Genomic DNA, 15,416 nt, shown 5'->3' with positions numbered 1-15,416 from the left:
CATGTCCCTTTGGTTCTTGACTAGAGAATAATGTTATGGGGTGGCAGCGAGGCAGAGCATACCAGAACCACCTGCTGGTACTCAATAACTGTTTCCCTGGAAGTGTACCCCTTCCTTCCCTTTTGCACACTCACTGCTATAAGGAATGAAGCCTAGGACTTACCACTGAGCCTAGGACTTGCCAATCAGAAGGTCGGCGGTTCGAATCCCCGTGATGGGGTAAGCTCCTGTTGCTCAGTCCCTGCTCCTGCCAGCATGTCAAAGTGCAAGTAGATAAATAGATACCACTCTGGCGGGAAGGTAAACGGTGTTTCCATGCGCTGCTCTGGTTCGCCAGAAGCAGCTTAGTCATGCTGGCCACATGACCCAGAAGCTGTACGCCGGCTCCCTTGGCCAATAAGCGAGATGAGCGCTACAACCCCAGAGTCGGTCACGACTGGACCTAATGGTCAGGGGTCCCTTTACCTATCTCATAACCAAAGCACAAGGCTTCGGTGGATGGGTTTGCTCAGGTTCCAGTCTAAAGGTTGGATATATACATGCAGTGGTACCTTGGTTCTCAAACTTAATCCGTTCCGGAAGTCTGTTCTAAAACCAAAGCGTTCCAAAACCAAGGTGCGCTTTCCCACAGAAAGTAATGCAAAATGGATTAATCTGTTCCAGACTTTTAAAAACCACCCCAAAACAGCAATTTAGCATGAATTTTACTATCTAACGAGACCATTGATCCGTAAAATGAAAGCAATAAACCATGTACTGCAGTCACACAATCCATCAGTAGATGAACTGGGTCCCACAAAATCACAAAAACAAGAGCCACAAAAACAAAAAAGTAAAATAAATAGCAAAAAAAAGCATAACACTCAAAATGGAAGTGTGACACTCAAAATGGAAGTGTGACACTCAAAACGGAAGTGTGACACTCAAAATGGAAGTGTGGCACTCAAATCGGAAGCGTAACACTCAAAACGGAGCATGTTTGGCTTTTGAAAAAAGTTCACAAACCGGAACACTTACTTCCGGGTTTGCAGTGTTTGGGTTCCAAGTTGTTTTGAGTACCAAGGTACCACCCTGAACAGAAACTGGATTGTGTACAGAGAATCCCCTGCTTTTTCTCAAGGAGCAGAATAGAATTTCGAGCCTGGCAGCAGGAGCAACACAGGGGTGGTGGAGCCAGGAATAGCACTTGCAGATGCAACTGGGCATCATTCACCCCCTCCAGTGAGATAACCTGATCTCAACACCACTTCTGAGGGTGGGCGCACATTGCTACCTTCCCCTGGCAGCACTGATCAGCTTTCACTGCATCACGGACTGCCACTTGATGGCTGGTCTTGTGAATGCTCCAAGAGCCCAGCTCGCCTACAAGTTTGGGCTCAAGGGGCATTTTGAAAGTTTCAAGACACAGGAAAATGACAGCAGTGATAAGAAGCCTGTGGGCCTCCACATGTTACTCCTATCAGCCCCAAGCAGCATGACTGCTGCTCAGGGATGATGGGAGTTGTAGTCTAGCAATATCTGGAAGGCCACAGGTTCCTCATTCCTGGGTTTGTGGTCACAAGTGACCTTTGTCCAACCACACAGGTCCATCATGGGATTGTGTCGCTTAACCCTTTGACATTCTTTCTTAATTTTTAAAAATGTATTTACTAAATTTGTAACTGCCCTTCATCTGTAGATCTCAGGCCGGGTCACAAGAGAAAAATACAAGATAAAAAACACAAAATACCTAATAAAAGCAAGAACCAGTAGCTTCCCTACTCGCTTAGGCAATGCCACCTGCAGCAGCTGCTCCCTAGTGCCAAGACAAATCACCACAGTAACTTCTGCTCTGCCCAGAGTTGCTGCCGAGCTCTTTGTCTTCTCTGGAGCTTAAGGGATCTGCCTACTGTTGATGGACAAGTAGGTGAGCTTGCCGTGAAGCCTATTCCATAAAGCTCTGGTGATTTCATCATCAAAGAAGGAGAAATGTACCTGGAGGATTTTACATAAAATAAATACGATGTGAGAGTGGGAAGACGGGAGCCACAGCAGGCTTCCAGGAAGTGGACTGGTGGATGTCCAGGCCAGGATTACAAGTGACTTCACAGAATCTTATCTCTAAACCTACGTCCCCACTAGACTCCTCAGCACCCTCATCGTGTAAAAATGGAAACTAGTGTGGTACCTCGGTTTAAGAACAGCCCTGTTTACAAACTATTCAGTTTATGAACTCCGCAAAACTGGAAGTAGTGTCCCGGTTTGCGAACTTTACCTCGGTCTAAGAACGGAATCCGAACTGTGGAAGTGCACCGGCGGCCGGAGGCCTCATTAGGGAAAGGATGCCTCGGTTTAAGAACGGACTTCCGGAACGGATTAAGTTCGTAAACCGAGGTACCACTGTACTGGTTAATTCGGTCATTTAACGTACAGGATGAAGCTTCTTTTGGAAAGCCAGGAGTGGAGAAGTTTGCCACCTACTGGTGACACAAGGTGCAGGTTGAAAGAGACAAGAGCTCACAACTTTGTTACTCTGGCAAAGCCAGGATTCCCAGGCTTGATTACCTTGACTTAAACCAATGATCAGTGCCTACCGTTCCATACAGCCTGCCCCATTTTAAGCTGGAAGAAGCTGCGCAGAAGGGCCAGGTGTTTGGCAGGAGCTGAGGGAGGAGGCAAGCATTCCCAGCTGCGCCGTTTGGTGTTTTCGCACACCTGGCTCACAACCCCCTTCCCACAGCAAGACAGCCTGTTGGGCAAAAGGGGCATGTGTGGCTTTATGGGCTTTGTGCCCAGAGTTTTAACACATAGGAATTGATGCGCTCGGGCGAAGAATCTTAACACAAGCAAGCTGCACAAAAGAACACTTTCCATCGCCACACTGCTTTTGGATTTGAGCATACAATTTATTAGTACAAAGACGTGTGCATTCGTGTCCTGTTCCTGCCACTTCCTTTCCAGCAGTCAGAACTCAGCAACCCATCTTACGACGACAACATTGCAACCTCTTACTCTTCGGACTTCAATGCTTGTGCTTCAGTCAGACTGTCAAAACTGCAGAAGGACACCAGCTTGAGCATTTTGCTTCACCCAAGCCCAAACCTCTCCAACAAAGGATGCCAGGGATCAGATGCTCAACAGCTCAGGAAACCTCCTTCTTCAGGCATACATGAATCTGCCTTTTGAAAAGCGAGCAGCTCTCTCGAGTTTTTTCTGTGCAGGAGGCGGCTGCTAAATCCACACCAGGAAGCCGCTTCAACCATCCACCACGTTTCTCATGAACCGCATCTCTTCGGCGCTCAAAGGCTTCAGGCTGTAGCCTTTCAGCTCTGGCTTACCTTTGGAAAGAGCAAGGATTACATGAAAATGATGTACAGATGGTATATAACACCAGTGCAGATAGGAGGAATGTATAAAACTGGCTCAAACACATGTTGGAAATGTAAGGGACTTTTTACCATATGTGGTGGGACTGTAGTAAAATTTAAAAATTTGGGGAAATGATATATAACGAGTTGAAGAAAATGTTCCAATTAACATTTGTAAAAAAGCCTGAAGCATTTTTGTTAGGGATTGTAGGAAAAGACCTGCCAAAGAAACTGAAAAACATATTTATGTACGCAACAATGGCGGCAAGAGTCTTAATAGCACAAGGATGGAAGAACGAGGAAATCCCGACCAAAGAACTGTGGCAAGAGAAATTGATGGACTATGCGGAATTGGTGAAATTGACACACAAACTACGTGACAAGGACAACTGTGACTTTAAAGATGAATGGGAACCTTTTACAAAGTATTTAAAGAAACAACAAAATGAACTGGACTCCTTGGCAGGGTTTGAATAAACATATACATTTTTTTTATTGGTAACATATGGACAGATAAATTAAGGATCTTTACAATTTTATAATATGCAGAGAATAATATGTGCTGAAAAACCACAGAGAGGAGCTGAGGGAAGTCTGGGGGTGGGTGAGAGGGATTTTTTTTTCTTTTGGGGGGAGGGGAAAAATGGGGGGAATGAGGATGATGTATTTTTGATAAATTGTTATGTTGAAATTCTTAATAAAAATATTTTTTTTAAATAAAATAGGAAAGAGCAAGGAGGTGAAGAGTGTTAAAAAGGTTGGGAGGAGCCACAGTAGAAGCACCAGCCGAGCCACTGGGGAATCTGCAGCTTCCTTTGCAAAGTGTGGCTTTGGCTCCCTTGGCTGGATTTCTGGGGACCACATGTGCCATCACTGGCTGTGAAGTGCTCAGCGGTAAAGGACAAACATTTGGCCCAAGAAGCTTAGAGCTGGGACAGAGGTGAGCAAATACAGTTTGAATTGATTCAGTTTCTGCCAAAGGACGCTCAGAAGACTACAGCCTCATTGGTGGGGGACGGGGGAAGGAAAGAAGGAGCCTGCTCTGGAATAGCACGAGGGACTCGGCGACCTTCAGGCCCTGCAGCTTTATGAACTGTCAATAAGGGATGAAGAAGAAAAAAACATTCCACTGTGGCAATGCGGCTAAAGCTTTGCTTAATGATGCATCCTAGCTTGGACACTGATAGTAGGGTAGGAGGGAAAGGGGTTTAGATGGTGGAAACCATACAAACTAGGCGAGGCATCCTTCACACAGCTAACCATTGTGTGGATGAATTTCAAAAGGTACAGAGCAGGTGGGGGAACCCCGTGCCCCCCCCCCACAACGGAAGTTCAAAACCTTTTGCTCCACGCTGCGATCCCAAATCGGACCTCCCCTCCCCAAAAGAAATCCTGCTATTTGCGTTGAAAGAAAAGCTTTGATTGGCAGAAATGGGAGCATTTACTCCAGTGCAAATAGTAGGTGTGTGGGGCCTGATCCCAGGTCAAGACTGCTGCAGAGGTGGCCAAGGTGAAAACCTCCCCACCTCACGCTAGGATTCTGATCTAGAATCCTGTAGCTGCTATAAACTTTTAACTCATTTATAGCTTTCCTTTACACTTTGTGGGAAGCCGCCCAGAGTGGCTGGGGCAACCCAGTCAGATAGACATGGTACAACAAATTTTGTTGTTGCAGTTGTTCCGCAGAAACCTTTTCTTACAATTGTCTCATTCCATGGAGGAAACACTTTGACCATAAAGTAGGCTGTTCCAGAGCACTCCCCAGCAGTAGGGAAGCTCCAAGGTCTTCTGGGTCTCTGCCAGGTCTCATGGCTGCCTGGTTGATATTGACCAGTGACAGAGCCTTTTCAGTGGTAGTTCCCCATTTGTAGAATGCCCTCCCGGATGAGGTGCACTTGTCTCCCTCATTACTGACTTTCGGGGGAAATCTCAAAAGGTTCCTGTTCACCCAGACATTTGATGGTTGAAAGGCATTGTCCCTGAGATCACTGTTTTTGGAGTGTTGCGTGGTTGTTGTATTTCTTTTGTTTGATTATTGATGTGTTTCCTGCCCTGAGGTCCTTTGAGAGGAAGGGCAAGATCTAAACTAAACAAAAACCAACAAAATTACCCTGCCTCGCCTCAGCTTCCACTACACCCCTTGCTTAGCTTATAGAGAACAAACACCCCAATAAGTAGACTTGAACCAGCCTATTCTCAGATATTTATAAGCGCACACTTGCTCTTAAAAGAATAATCCTGCTCACCCCAAACCACTATGGTTATCCCAAACCACTACTGCTGATCGAGATGGCATGAAGAATGGAGGCAAGAAGGCAACTTCTGAGCCCTGAGCACTTGATCAAGAGCCAACCAACCCATTGTTCCCCATCAAACGCAGCCACCTTATTCCAGCCTGTCTGGCAAATACCTTGAGCTTCCAAGAGACGGTTGACCTTCACTTTCAGCTCCTTCCGCAACTTGGCTATTTCTTCATCTAGGAGTTCTTGATCTAGAGAAAAAACAGTGACATGTCACCTGGAAGATTTAAGACTCACTACCTGAATTAACCCACTTTATTCCCTGCTTTGTCTCTCGGGAGCAAGCACTGTAGTAGAAGGACTCTTTCTCCGCACTGGAAAGCTTGCCGTTGTGTTGTATTAAGATGCCGCCCCCCTTTCAACTCATTAAAGGTAAAGGGACCCCTGACCATTAGGTCCAGTCGTGACCGACTTTGGGGTTGCGGCGCTCATCTCGCTTGACTGGCCGAGGGAGCTGGCATACAGCTTCCGGGTCATGTGGCCAGCATGACTAAGCCGCTTCTGGCGAACCAGAGCAGCACACGGAAACGCCGTTTACCTTCCCGCTGGAGCGGTACCTATTTATCTACTTGTACTTTGATGTGCTTTCGAACTGCTAGGTTGGCAGTTCCCATTTAAGCTTCAGTTTAAACCAGCATGAATTATATCTCACTGGCGACTACAAGCCAAAGATTTTTATTTACTGCAACTAAACACAACAATTTGGGGACATCTCTTGCACACCAACAATTTCAATAAAATTCCAACACATGGATTTTGCTGTACACTACTAGTACTAATTACACGAATACTAAACTAATACATTGTTGTAAACTGCTGATATATTTCTATGATACAACGGTATAAAAATATTTTTGTAAATAAATACAAATAAATAATACAGTTGCATCTGAAAGGAGGATGGGATTTCCCCTCAAGGCTGGCTGGGTAACAGTTCAGGGGCTCTGTGTAATATACAATTTGGCTGATTTGCTTCAGTCACTTTAGGCCTCAAAAGTTGTTATTTAAATTATTTAGATTCTCTAGAAACACACAGTTAATACGACATTGTCCCCATCTTCAAAAAGGAGGAGGGGAGAAGACTCGGGTAACTACCAACTGGTCAGCTTGACATCGATACTAGAAAAGGTCCCATAGCAGAAATTAAACGGTTAACAGTTAGAAAAGGATGCTGTGATTACTAAGACCCAGCATGGGTTTCTCGAAAACAAGTCATGGCAGGTTAATCTCATTTCTCATAGAGTTACAAGCTTGGGGGATCAGGGGAATGCTGTGGACATAGTGTATCTTGATTTCAGTAAGGCTTTTGACAATGTCCTCTTTCCCCTTCAGTGGCCAGTTACTCAGCTTCTTCCACCCTCTGTCTCTGGGGACAATTATCCCCCAATCCCCCCCCAATTCATTTTAAATAACATCAAGCTGGTTGACAGGCCTCATAACTGCAGGGTGCAGGCAAAAGTTTGACAGCGTGTGACAAAGCCTTAGAAGCTAGCATGCACTCAGACGGCATCTGCCACATCAGCACAAAGTTGCCAAGATGGTACAAACTATGAAAAGAGAACCAAGATGATGAACTGCAAATTGACTTGACTCTCGAAACCACAGATTTTTCCATACAGATGACAGAAAACATAACGGGGCTCTTACCTCTCTGCAACATGTCCTTGGTTTTTGCTTTCCCAAACTGCACAAACATGTTCCCAAAGCAAACCATGACTTTATCTGAAAACAAGAAGACGAATCTGCATTAAAGAATCATAGAATTGTGGAGTGGGAAGGGACCCTGAGGGTCATCAAGTCTCACCCAATGCAATGCAAGAATCTCACCTAAAACACCCATGGCAGATGATCATCCAATCTCTGCTTAAAAACCTCCAAGGAAGCGAAGGAGAGTCCAAGACCTCCTGAGCGAGTCCCTTCCACTGCCAAGCAACTCTTTCCGTCAGAAAGTTCTTCCTAATATTTAGCTGGAATCTCCCTGCTTGCCATCTGAATCCATTGGTTCGGGTCCTACCTGATTACTTAAAGCAGGCATGGCCAAACGTGGCCCTCCAGCTGGGCCTACAACTCCCATCATCCCTAGCTAAGAGGACCAGTGGTCAGGGATGATGGGGATTGTAGTACCCAAACAGCTGGAGGGCCAAGTTTGGTCATGCCTGACCTAAAGCTCATGAACACCTTCTAAGTCTCATTAGAACAACCACCTAACAAAATAAATACAGTGGTACCTCGGATTAAGAACTTAATTCGTTCTGGAGGTCTGTTCTTAACCGAAATGGTTCTTAACCTGAAGCACCACTTTAGCTAATGGGGCCTCCCGCTGCTGCTGCACCCCCGGACACGATTTCTGTTCTCATCCTGAAGCAAAGTTCTTAATCCGAGGTACTATTTCTGGGTTAGTGGAGTCTGTAACCTGAAGCGCCTGTAACCTGAAGCATCTGTAACCTGAGGTACCACTGTACAGTGGTACCTCTGGATGCGAACGGGATCCGTGCTCGCTTCGGCAGCACATATACTAAAATTGGATGCAAACGGGATCCCTTCCGGAGCCCTGTTCGCATCCTGAAGCGAATGCAACCCGTACCTGCGGGTCGCGATTCGCTGTTTCCGCGCATTATGTCATTTTGAGTGTCTGCGCATACACGAGCAGCAAAACCCGGAAGTAACGCGCTCCGTTACTTCCAGGTCGCCGTGGAGCGTAACCTGAAAACACTCAACCTGAAGCACTTTTAACCCGAGGTATGACTGTATACCCAGATCTGCCCTACCCCTTATCAAACTGGAAGCCGTATTCAACTAACTTGTTTTGCTAGTGGACATCAGCGTGGGAATTCTCACTAGCACAACAGGACTTTATCCCACCCTTTCCTCCCTCTGTGCCCTCCTCAACTTTGCTCAAGAGGGCTGGGAGAACCCCCAGAACAGCACGTGGGATGGTGGTGCTGAGGGGAGATGGTTGCACTGGGCAAACAGAAATTCCTGGGCTGACAGAATGGTCACTTTAGCACTACTCTTGAATGCAACCCAGTTTCTTGGCCTTTTGGCTAAGATCAAGTGTAGTAATGCAACCCAGTTGGTGGGGCTGGGATGGGAGGAAGTCAATGGACTCTGAAAAGCTGCCTGAGAATGAGAAATATTCCACAAGAGAGGGGTGAAGCAGACACCATCATTGGACAAAGACTCAGCACAAAGGCCTGGCCTAAGACGCGCATGAAGCAAAGCACCATCGCAGGCCCAGCGCGTTTATTCCGCCTTGCCCTCATTAATGCAAAAGGCTTGCTGCGTGTGAGGGAAGCCAGGCAATTTGCTGAGCACAATCTTCCCCCGGGGAGAAGAGGAGACGCGGCTGCCACTTGCGGCAGACGTTAGTCACCCAACTTAACGTGTCACCAGAAAACATTTGGATAGGACGGGCAGGCTGAAGGCTGGCAGCAAGGGAGCGGGGAGCCAGCGCAATTTGTGAAATGTAACAGTAACTATTATAAGTTATCACTAAACACTACAGTTACTGCATTATTTCCCGTAGTGGCATCTGCATTTATAGTTACCAGCAGCACTGCAAAAATTCATGACGCAAAAGCCGTGACTGGGATCAGGCTGATTCCCTGTCCTGCTACTAAGCAGGATTATGAAACTTCTGCTGTCTGCTCTATTGAGCGGATACCGAGAAAAGAAGAGAAACTGCCATTCTTCTGACCTTATAAAGTGATTTATTTATACAGGTGTGGAGGGAAAGGATCTAATTATTAAGAGACAGCCCAACACAGAGCTGAAGACATATTTCAAATTTCCAAGCACCACATTTCTAGGTGTTCAGATGATTTCCCCTCCACCTGAGTGTACCACATCCCAAAACAATACAAATGCAAGCAATTTAAACCAAACCTAACAAATATAGAAAGTCTAAGGCAAAATCAAAAAGCGGTTGTAACATTTACAGAAGAGGTAAGGCAGTCTGTCAACAAGTAACTTGGTCCTGAGCCGTATAGGGCCTTATAGGAACTTGTCGTAATCACAGTGCATTCAACTTCTACAGCGGCATCTGCAGCCAATTACTCATTTCTACAATTATGAGCTTGTTCTCACTTCATGCTGGGATGACCATCTTAGGCTCTCTTACAGTGCATGAAGGAGACAGCTGCATTTGATAAGCTTGCTCTAGTCAAAATGCTCAAGAAGAAATGAAAGAGTTATTCCACATAACAAAATTGCCCTTGCTGTTACCTGAATTCTTTCTATCGCATCCTTCAAAATAATGCTGGCTTGGCAAGGGGCAGTTTCTATTAGGTTTAGCTCTACAGTGGCATCTACAGTTATAGTTCCAGCAGTAAATAATAAAATAGGCGGAGGTCAGAGAAAATACAGGAGTCTCAAAAGCTCGGCTCTGCCCTCGCCGGTCCTGGAAGGATCCTTTAAAAAAGTCCCATATGCTCAGAGACTTTGCGCCTGTTCATTGGGGGAGATAGGAAGCCCAGAGCACTTGTTCTTTAGATGTCCCTTTTACGAAGAGGCACGTAGTGAGACCATTAATCCCCTGCTGGTGAGGCTCGCTGACCTCCCAGAAAAGCAAAAAATTGACCTTTTCTTGTTATGCAAAGATCATAAGACGACCCAGATGGTCGCCAGATTCTGTGTACAGATCTGCAGGCGCAGACCATGCCCCGACCCAAACTAGTTCATTAAGAAAATCCCCAAACTCGTTTCCATGGATGACTCTGAGTCATCTCTCTGCGGCAGCTCATCTTAAAGTTTTAAGTGTCTATACGCTTATTGCATTTATAAATTTTAAATTTATTGTTGTACATTATTTTAAATGTTTGTTTTCCTTCTGGGATTGTACCCCCAAGTGTGTTTTATAAGCTGGTCTCCGACTGCAATAAATTATCTATCTATCTATCTACAGGCGTCTCAAGACAATCTAGATTCAGCATAGAGGCATATAGGACATCGAAATTGCAGGAACAAATGTGAACTTCATTCACAAGTAAAGAGGCCTGTGTGGCCAGAGTACCAAGTTCAAATCACTTCTCCATGCAAGAGGTCTTGGGAACTCCTTAGCTGTCAGCCTTGTGTAATTTACAGGATAGTTGCAAGGAAAACATGCTAAATCTGGGGTCCTTGGAGAAAGTTACATTTATGTTCTGCTTTATGTTCTGCTTTACAAAAAAACTTACAAAGCAAGCAGCACAGCACAAGGTATACCTGCCCTATACTTTGGTACATTGGTATTATTGGAATCCTGGTACAGTGGTACCTCGGGTTACATACGCTTCAGGTTACATACGCTTCAGGTTACAGACTCCGCTAACACAGAAATATTACCTCGGGTTAAGACCTTTGCTTCAGGATGAGAACAGAAATCGCACGGCAGCAGCAGGAGGCCCCATTAGCTAAAGTGGTCTTCAGGTTAAGAACCGTTTCAGGTCAAGAACAGACCTCCAGAACTAATTAAGCTCTTAACCCGAGGTACCACTGTACACAGGAAGACCTGGACAGACATCAGAGCTCTCAAACTGCCATGTGCCATATGCTTCTGGGAAGCAATGGGTTTCTGTAGACAGACTGAAAAGGGACAGGAGACTATCAGCTCAACAACAGCACACATGATATGCGCACAAAGGAACTGCAAGGTTCAGACCATGGCATCTCCTTTTATAAGCATCTCAGGTGGCAGGATGGGAAAGGCAGACTGCCTAAGGCACTGGAGAACTGTCGCCAATTACAATGGACTGCAATGTGTGATGTTCGAAAAGACCTCTCACCTGAAGTCTCCATGTCCTTGCTCAGGGCCCTCAGGGCCTCCCGGTTCTGATTTTGTTTCATACCCAGATCCACAATCTAAGGGAGAAATGGGGAAAAAACCTTCAGGGTGTGTCACAACAAGATTTCCATGAAGGCCAGTTCACAAGCACTCCCCTGATCCCCGTATTGTATTTTTATGTTGTTCTAACTGTTCCTATATGGGGTGTGGGTGGCGCTGTGGTCTGCACCACAGAGCCTAGGGCTTGCCAATCAGAAGGTTGGCAGTTCGAATCCCCGCAACGGGGTGAGCTCCCATTGCTCAGTCCCCTCTCCTGCCAACCTAGCAGCTTGAAAGCACGTCAAAGTGCAAGTAGATAAATAGGTACCGCACTGGCAGGAAGGTAAATGGCGTTTCCGTGCGCTGCTCTGGTTCGCCAGAAGCGGCTTAGTCATGCTGGCCACATGAACCAGGAAAACTGTCTGTGGACAAACGTCGGCTCCCTTGGCCAGTAAAGCAAGATGAGTGCCGCAACCTCAAAGTCATTCGCGACTAGACTTAACTATCAGGGGTCCTTTACCTTTACCTTTTAACTGTTCCTAAGGCCTTACAGAAAAGGGCAGGTAAGAAATCAATACAATGTGCAAAAATTATGATCGTAAAAAAACACACCCTCAAAGCAGTTTACAAAAAAAGGTAAAGCAATAAAATTATAAAATTACGGTATCACTTGGAGAAATTAACAACAGTAATCTGAAGTTTTCAAAAAGTTAAAACAATAAGACTGAAAAAAAAGAAAATTAAAACACACACCAACTTTCTAAACACCTGGGCAGCCTTGCCTAAATAAGAGAACAAGGGAGGCATCCATGGTCAGTTCTGGCACCTCTTTTTCTAGGAAAAATAGCACTGATAATAATAATGATGAAGCATGGATGGGTGGGTGGGTAACTGTGGTCCCTGGCCAAAGGGTGGAATAGAAATGTAATAAATGATAACAACAGTTGGTCGTCCAAATGTTGTAGGACTGTAACTCCAGCCACCCCTGAAGGCATCTGGGGCGGAGGAGGGGGCACAGGTTTGCAACAAGGGAATGCACACAAAGCCCATGGTGTGTGTGTAATACACACACACACACACACAAACATACATAAACATACATACATACATACATACGTATATTGTTTACTGCTTAAACAATATATGTATGTGTGTGTGTATATTACACACACACTAAACATCATACAGTGGTACCTCGCAAGACGAATGCCTCGCAAGACAAAAAACTCGCTAGACGAAAGGTTTTTCCGTTTTCGATTTGCCTCGCAAGACGAAATTTCCCTATGGGCTTGCTTCGCAAGACGAAAACGTCTCGCGACTTTGTTTCCTTTGTCTAAAAACAAAGACATGTTTTGTTTATAAAGTTAATTTATTTTCCCTTCAATTTTTGAACTGCTCTTTACAGTATGTGTGACTTTAAAGAGCAGTTAATAAACTGTTGTTGTACCAAATTTGGCTTTGTTTGGACTTTTTTTGACCATAGGAACGCATTAATTGATTTTCAATGCATTCCTATGGGATTTCGTGATTCGCAAGACGAAAAATTCGCTAGACGACAAAACTTGCGGAACGAATTAATTTCGTCTTGCGGGGCACCACTGTACATATATACATACACACACACACACAAACACACATATATATACATACATATATTGTTTACTGCTTAAACAATACGTGTGTGTGTGTGTGTTACACACACACACTAAACAACATCATACATATACACACACACACACACACGCATATATATATATATATATATATATATATATATATATATATATTACACCCACACACCCCACGGGCTGTGTGTGTGTGTGTGTGTGTGTGTGTGTGTGTGTGTGTGTGTGTGTGTATATATATATATATATATATATATATATATATATATATATATAAATAATCAGCTAAGGCACCCTCCGCCCACCTGGAAGCTGAGGAAGCCTAACCTTGCCATGAAGGGGAGCTTAACCATTCCCTGCCCTACACTTTTGGGGGGGGCGGTTGAGATGGCGGGGGGGGTCTGTCTGGGGGCGCCCGCTCCCTCCTCCTCCCTCCCCGAGGCCTACCTGCTGCCTCCCGCCCATCACCTCCTCGGCCAGCTCCTCCACCTCCGCCAGCACCCGCAGCGCCACGTCCGGCTCCAGCTCGCCCATGGCGGCCCGGAGGGAAGGGGAGCCGCGGCGCGGAGGAGGAGGAGGAGGAGAGGCCTAGTCGGAGGCCGTTCCGCGCAGGCGCCTCGCCTGCCTCCAGGAGGGCGGTCGCCATGGCAACCCGGCTAGGCCCGGCCCGCCGCCTTTCCTAGTCCCCCGGTTCCGCCGTTGGGGCCCCGGCCCTGGGCCAGTCGGTAGCCGGCTTCCCTGCACCGTCACGCTACCGGGTGGCCCTCCGGATAGCGAAAGTGGCTCCGTTAAAACTTCAGGGCTTTGCTGCTCTTCCGTGGGAAATGCCGCTTTGTTTATATTATATTATCGCATTTGTTGGTTTGTATTTTCTTTTCTTTTTTAAAAAAATATTTTATTAAGTTTTCACAATAGAAAAGCATACAAAGACAAAGAAAATACAAAATCACAAAAAACAATACAAAAATACAAACATTAAACACATCAAAAGAAAAAGAAAAAAGAGATAAAAACACATATAGTAACAAAAAAACAACAACAAAAATTCCCTCTTTCTTAATTTCTCATCTTCAATTAACTTATTTTCCCGACTTCCTCACGTCTCCCGTTCTTGTATCCCTTTTTAGAAATTAATTCAGCAAGTTCATATCCTATTAGTTTATCTGTTGTTAATCCAATGTATTTTCTTTTCTTTTCAAAGCAGCAAGTAAAAAGCAGGAAATGAAAACAGCACAAGAATTGCAACTGTGCGTTTGCCTTGAAAATGCAAGCAGAACTTGCCTGACATCATCATCAACAATCATCATCATCATCATCATTTATTTATTATTAATTCAATTTATATACCTCCCTTTATCAGAAGATAACATTAATGTGTACAACATTAAAAAAACACATTAGAGAACCAGGTAGGTAGCCGTGTTGGTCTGACGCAGTAGAAGTATATTAAAAAATATTTTTAAATGTCCAGTTGCACCTTAGAGACCAACTAAGTTTGTTCTTGGTATGAGCTTTTCTGTGCATGCAAAAGCTCATACCAAGAACAAACTTAGTTGGTCTCTAAGGTGCTACTGGACAATTTTTTTATTTTTTAAATATATTTTTACATTACAGAACATCGGTGATAAAAAAACAGAATAAAAGCAGAATACTGTAAAAACAAACTGACGGACAGCCTAATAATACAAATACTGTAATGCACAAATTCCACAGCTAAAAGAACTCTTATTTCTATTTTAAATGCTTATTGTCCTCAACAGCATAAAAAAGGGTTTTACAATTTTGAAGTAAGTATTGCAAGCAGAGGAAGCTTAGACGTAAAAGAAACCTAGAAAGGGAAGTTCAGGGGGGGATGGGGAATTCAATTTGGTAGTATTTTTTATGATGTGATTGTGATAAAAATGTAAAACCCAATAAAAACTATTTTAAAAAGAAAGAAAAAGGGTTTTCTGGGGGTGGGGGGCTTCCCTTCAGGGTAAGCTTGGCGGCGGCATTTCCCAAAAAGGCCTGCCACTGAGTCAGCACCCATGTTATCCACACACAACAGCCCTGTGAGGTAGGTTGGGCTGAGGGAGGTCACCCCCAGTGAGCTTCATGGCTGAGCGGGGGATTCGAACCCTGGTCTTCCTCGAGGTCCTGGTAGTCTGACGCTATTGCACCATGATGGCTCTCCAGCCGGACTCACTGCAAGACCAAGGCTGCAGCCCCTTACCTGGGAGTAAGCTGCACACTGAATTCAATAGGACTGGCTTCCGAGTAGACACGTAAACCTTCATAGGATTTAAAGGGGGTGGCTTTTGAGGAGAGGTCCGAAGGAAGAGAGCGTTTGGACCTCTAGAGAGTG

General features: G+C 45.1%; 1 protein-coding gene across 1 annotated transcript; it reads right to left on the bottom strand.

Moving 5' to 3' along the window:
- Positions 1 to 2,864: 2,864 nt before the first annotated feature.
- Positions 2,865 to 13,733, bottom strand: PDRG1 (p53 and DNA damage regulated 1). The gene is given in 6 exon segments (XM_081196784.1): positions 2,865 to 3,317; positions 5,758 to 5,838; positions 7,295 to 7,369; positions 11,410 to 11,485; positions 13,520 to 13,615; positions 13,617 to 13,733. Coding segments are annotated over 6 exon segments (513 nt in total). The 5' UTR covers positions 13,719 to 13,733; the 3' UTR covers positions 2,865 to 3,234.
- Positions 13,734 to 15,416: the final 1,683 nt, after the last annotated feature.

The sequence above is a fragment of the Podarcis bocagei genome (assembly GCF_964188305.1).
Source record: "Podarcis bocagei genome assembly, chromosome: 5".
NCBI lineage: Eukaryota > Metazoa > Chordata > Lepidosauria > Squamata > Lacertidae > Podarcis > Podarcis bocagei.
Note: the sequence above shows the minus strand (reverse complement) of the source record. Positions and strands in the feature narration are given on the sequence as shown.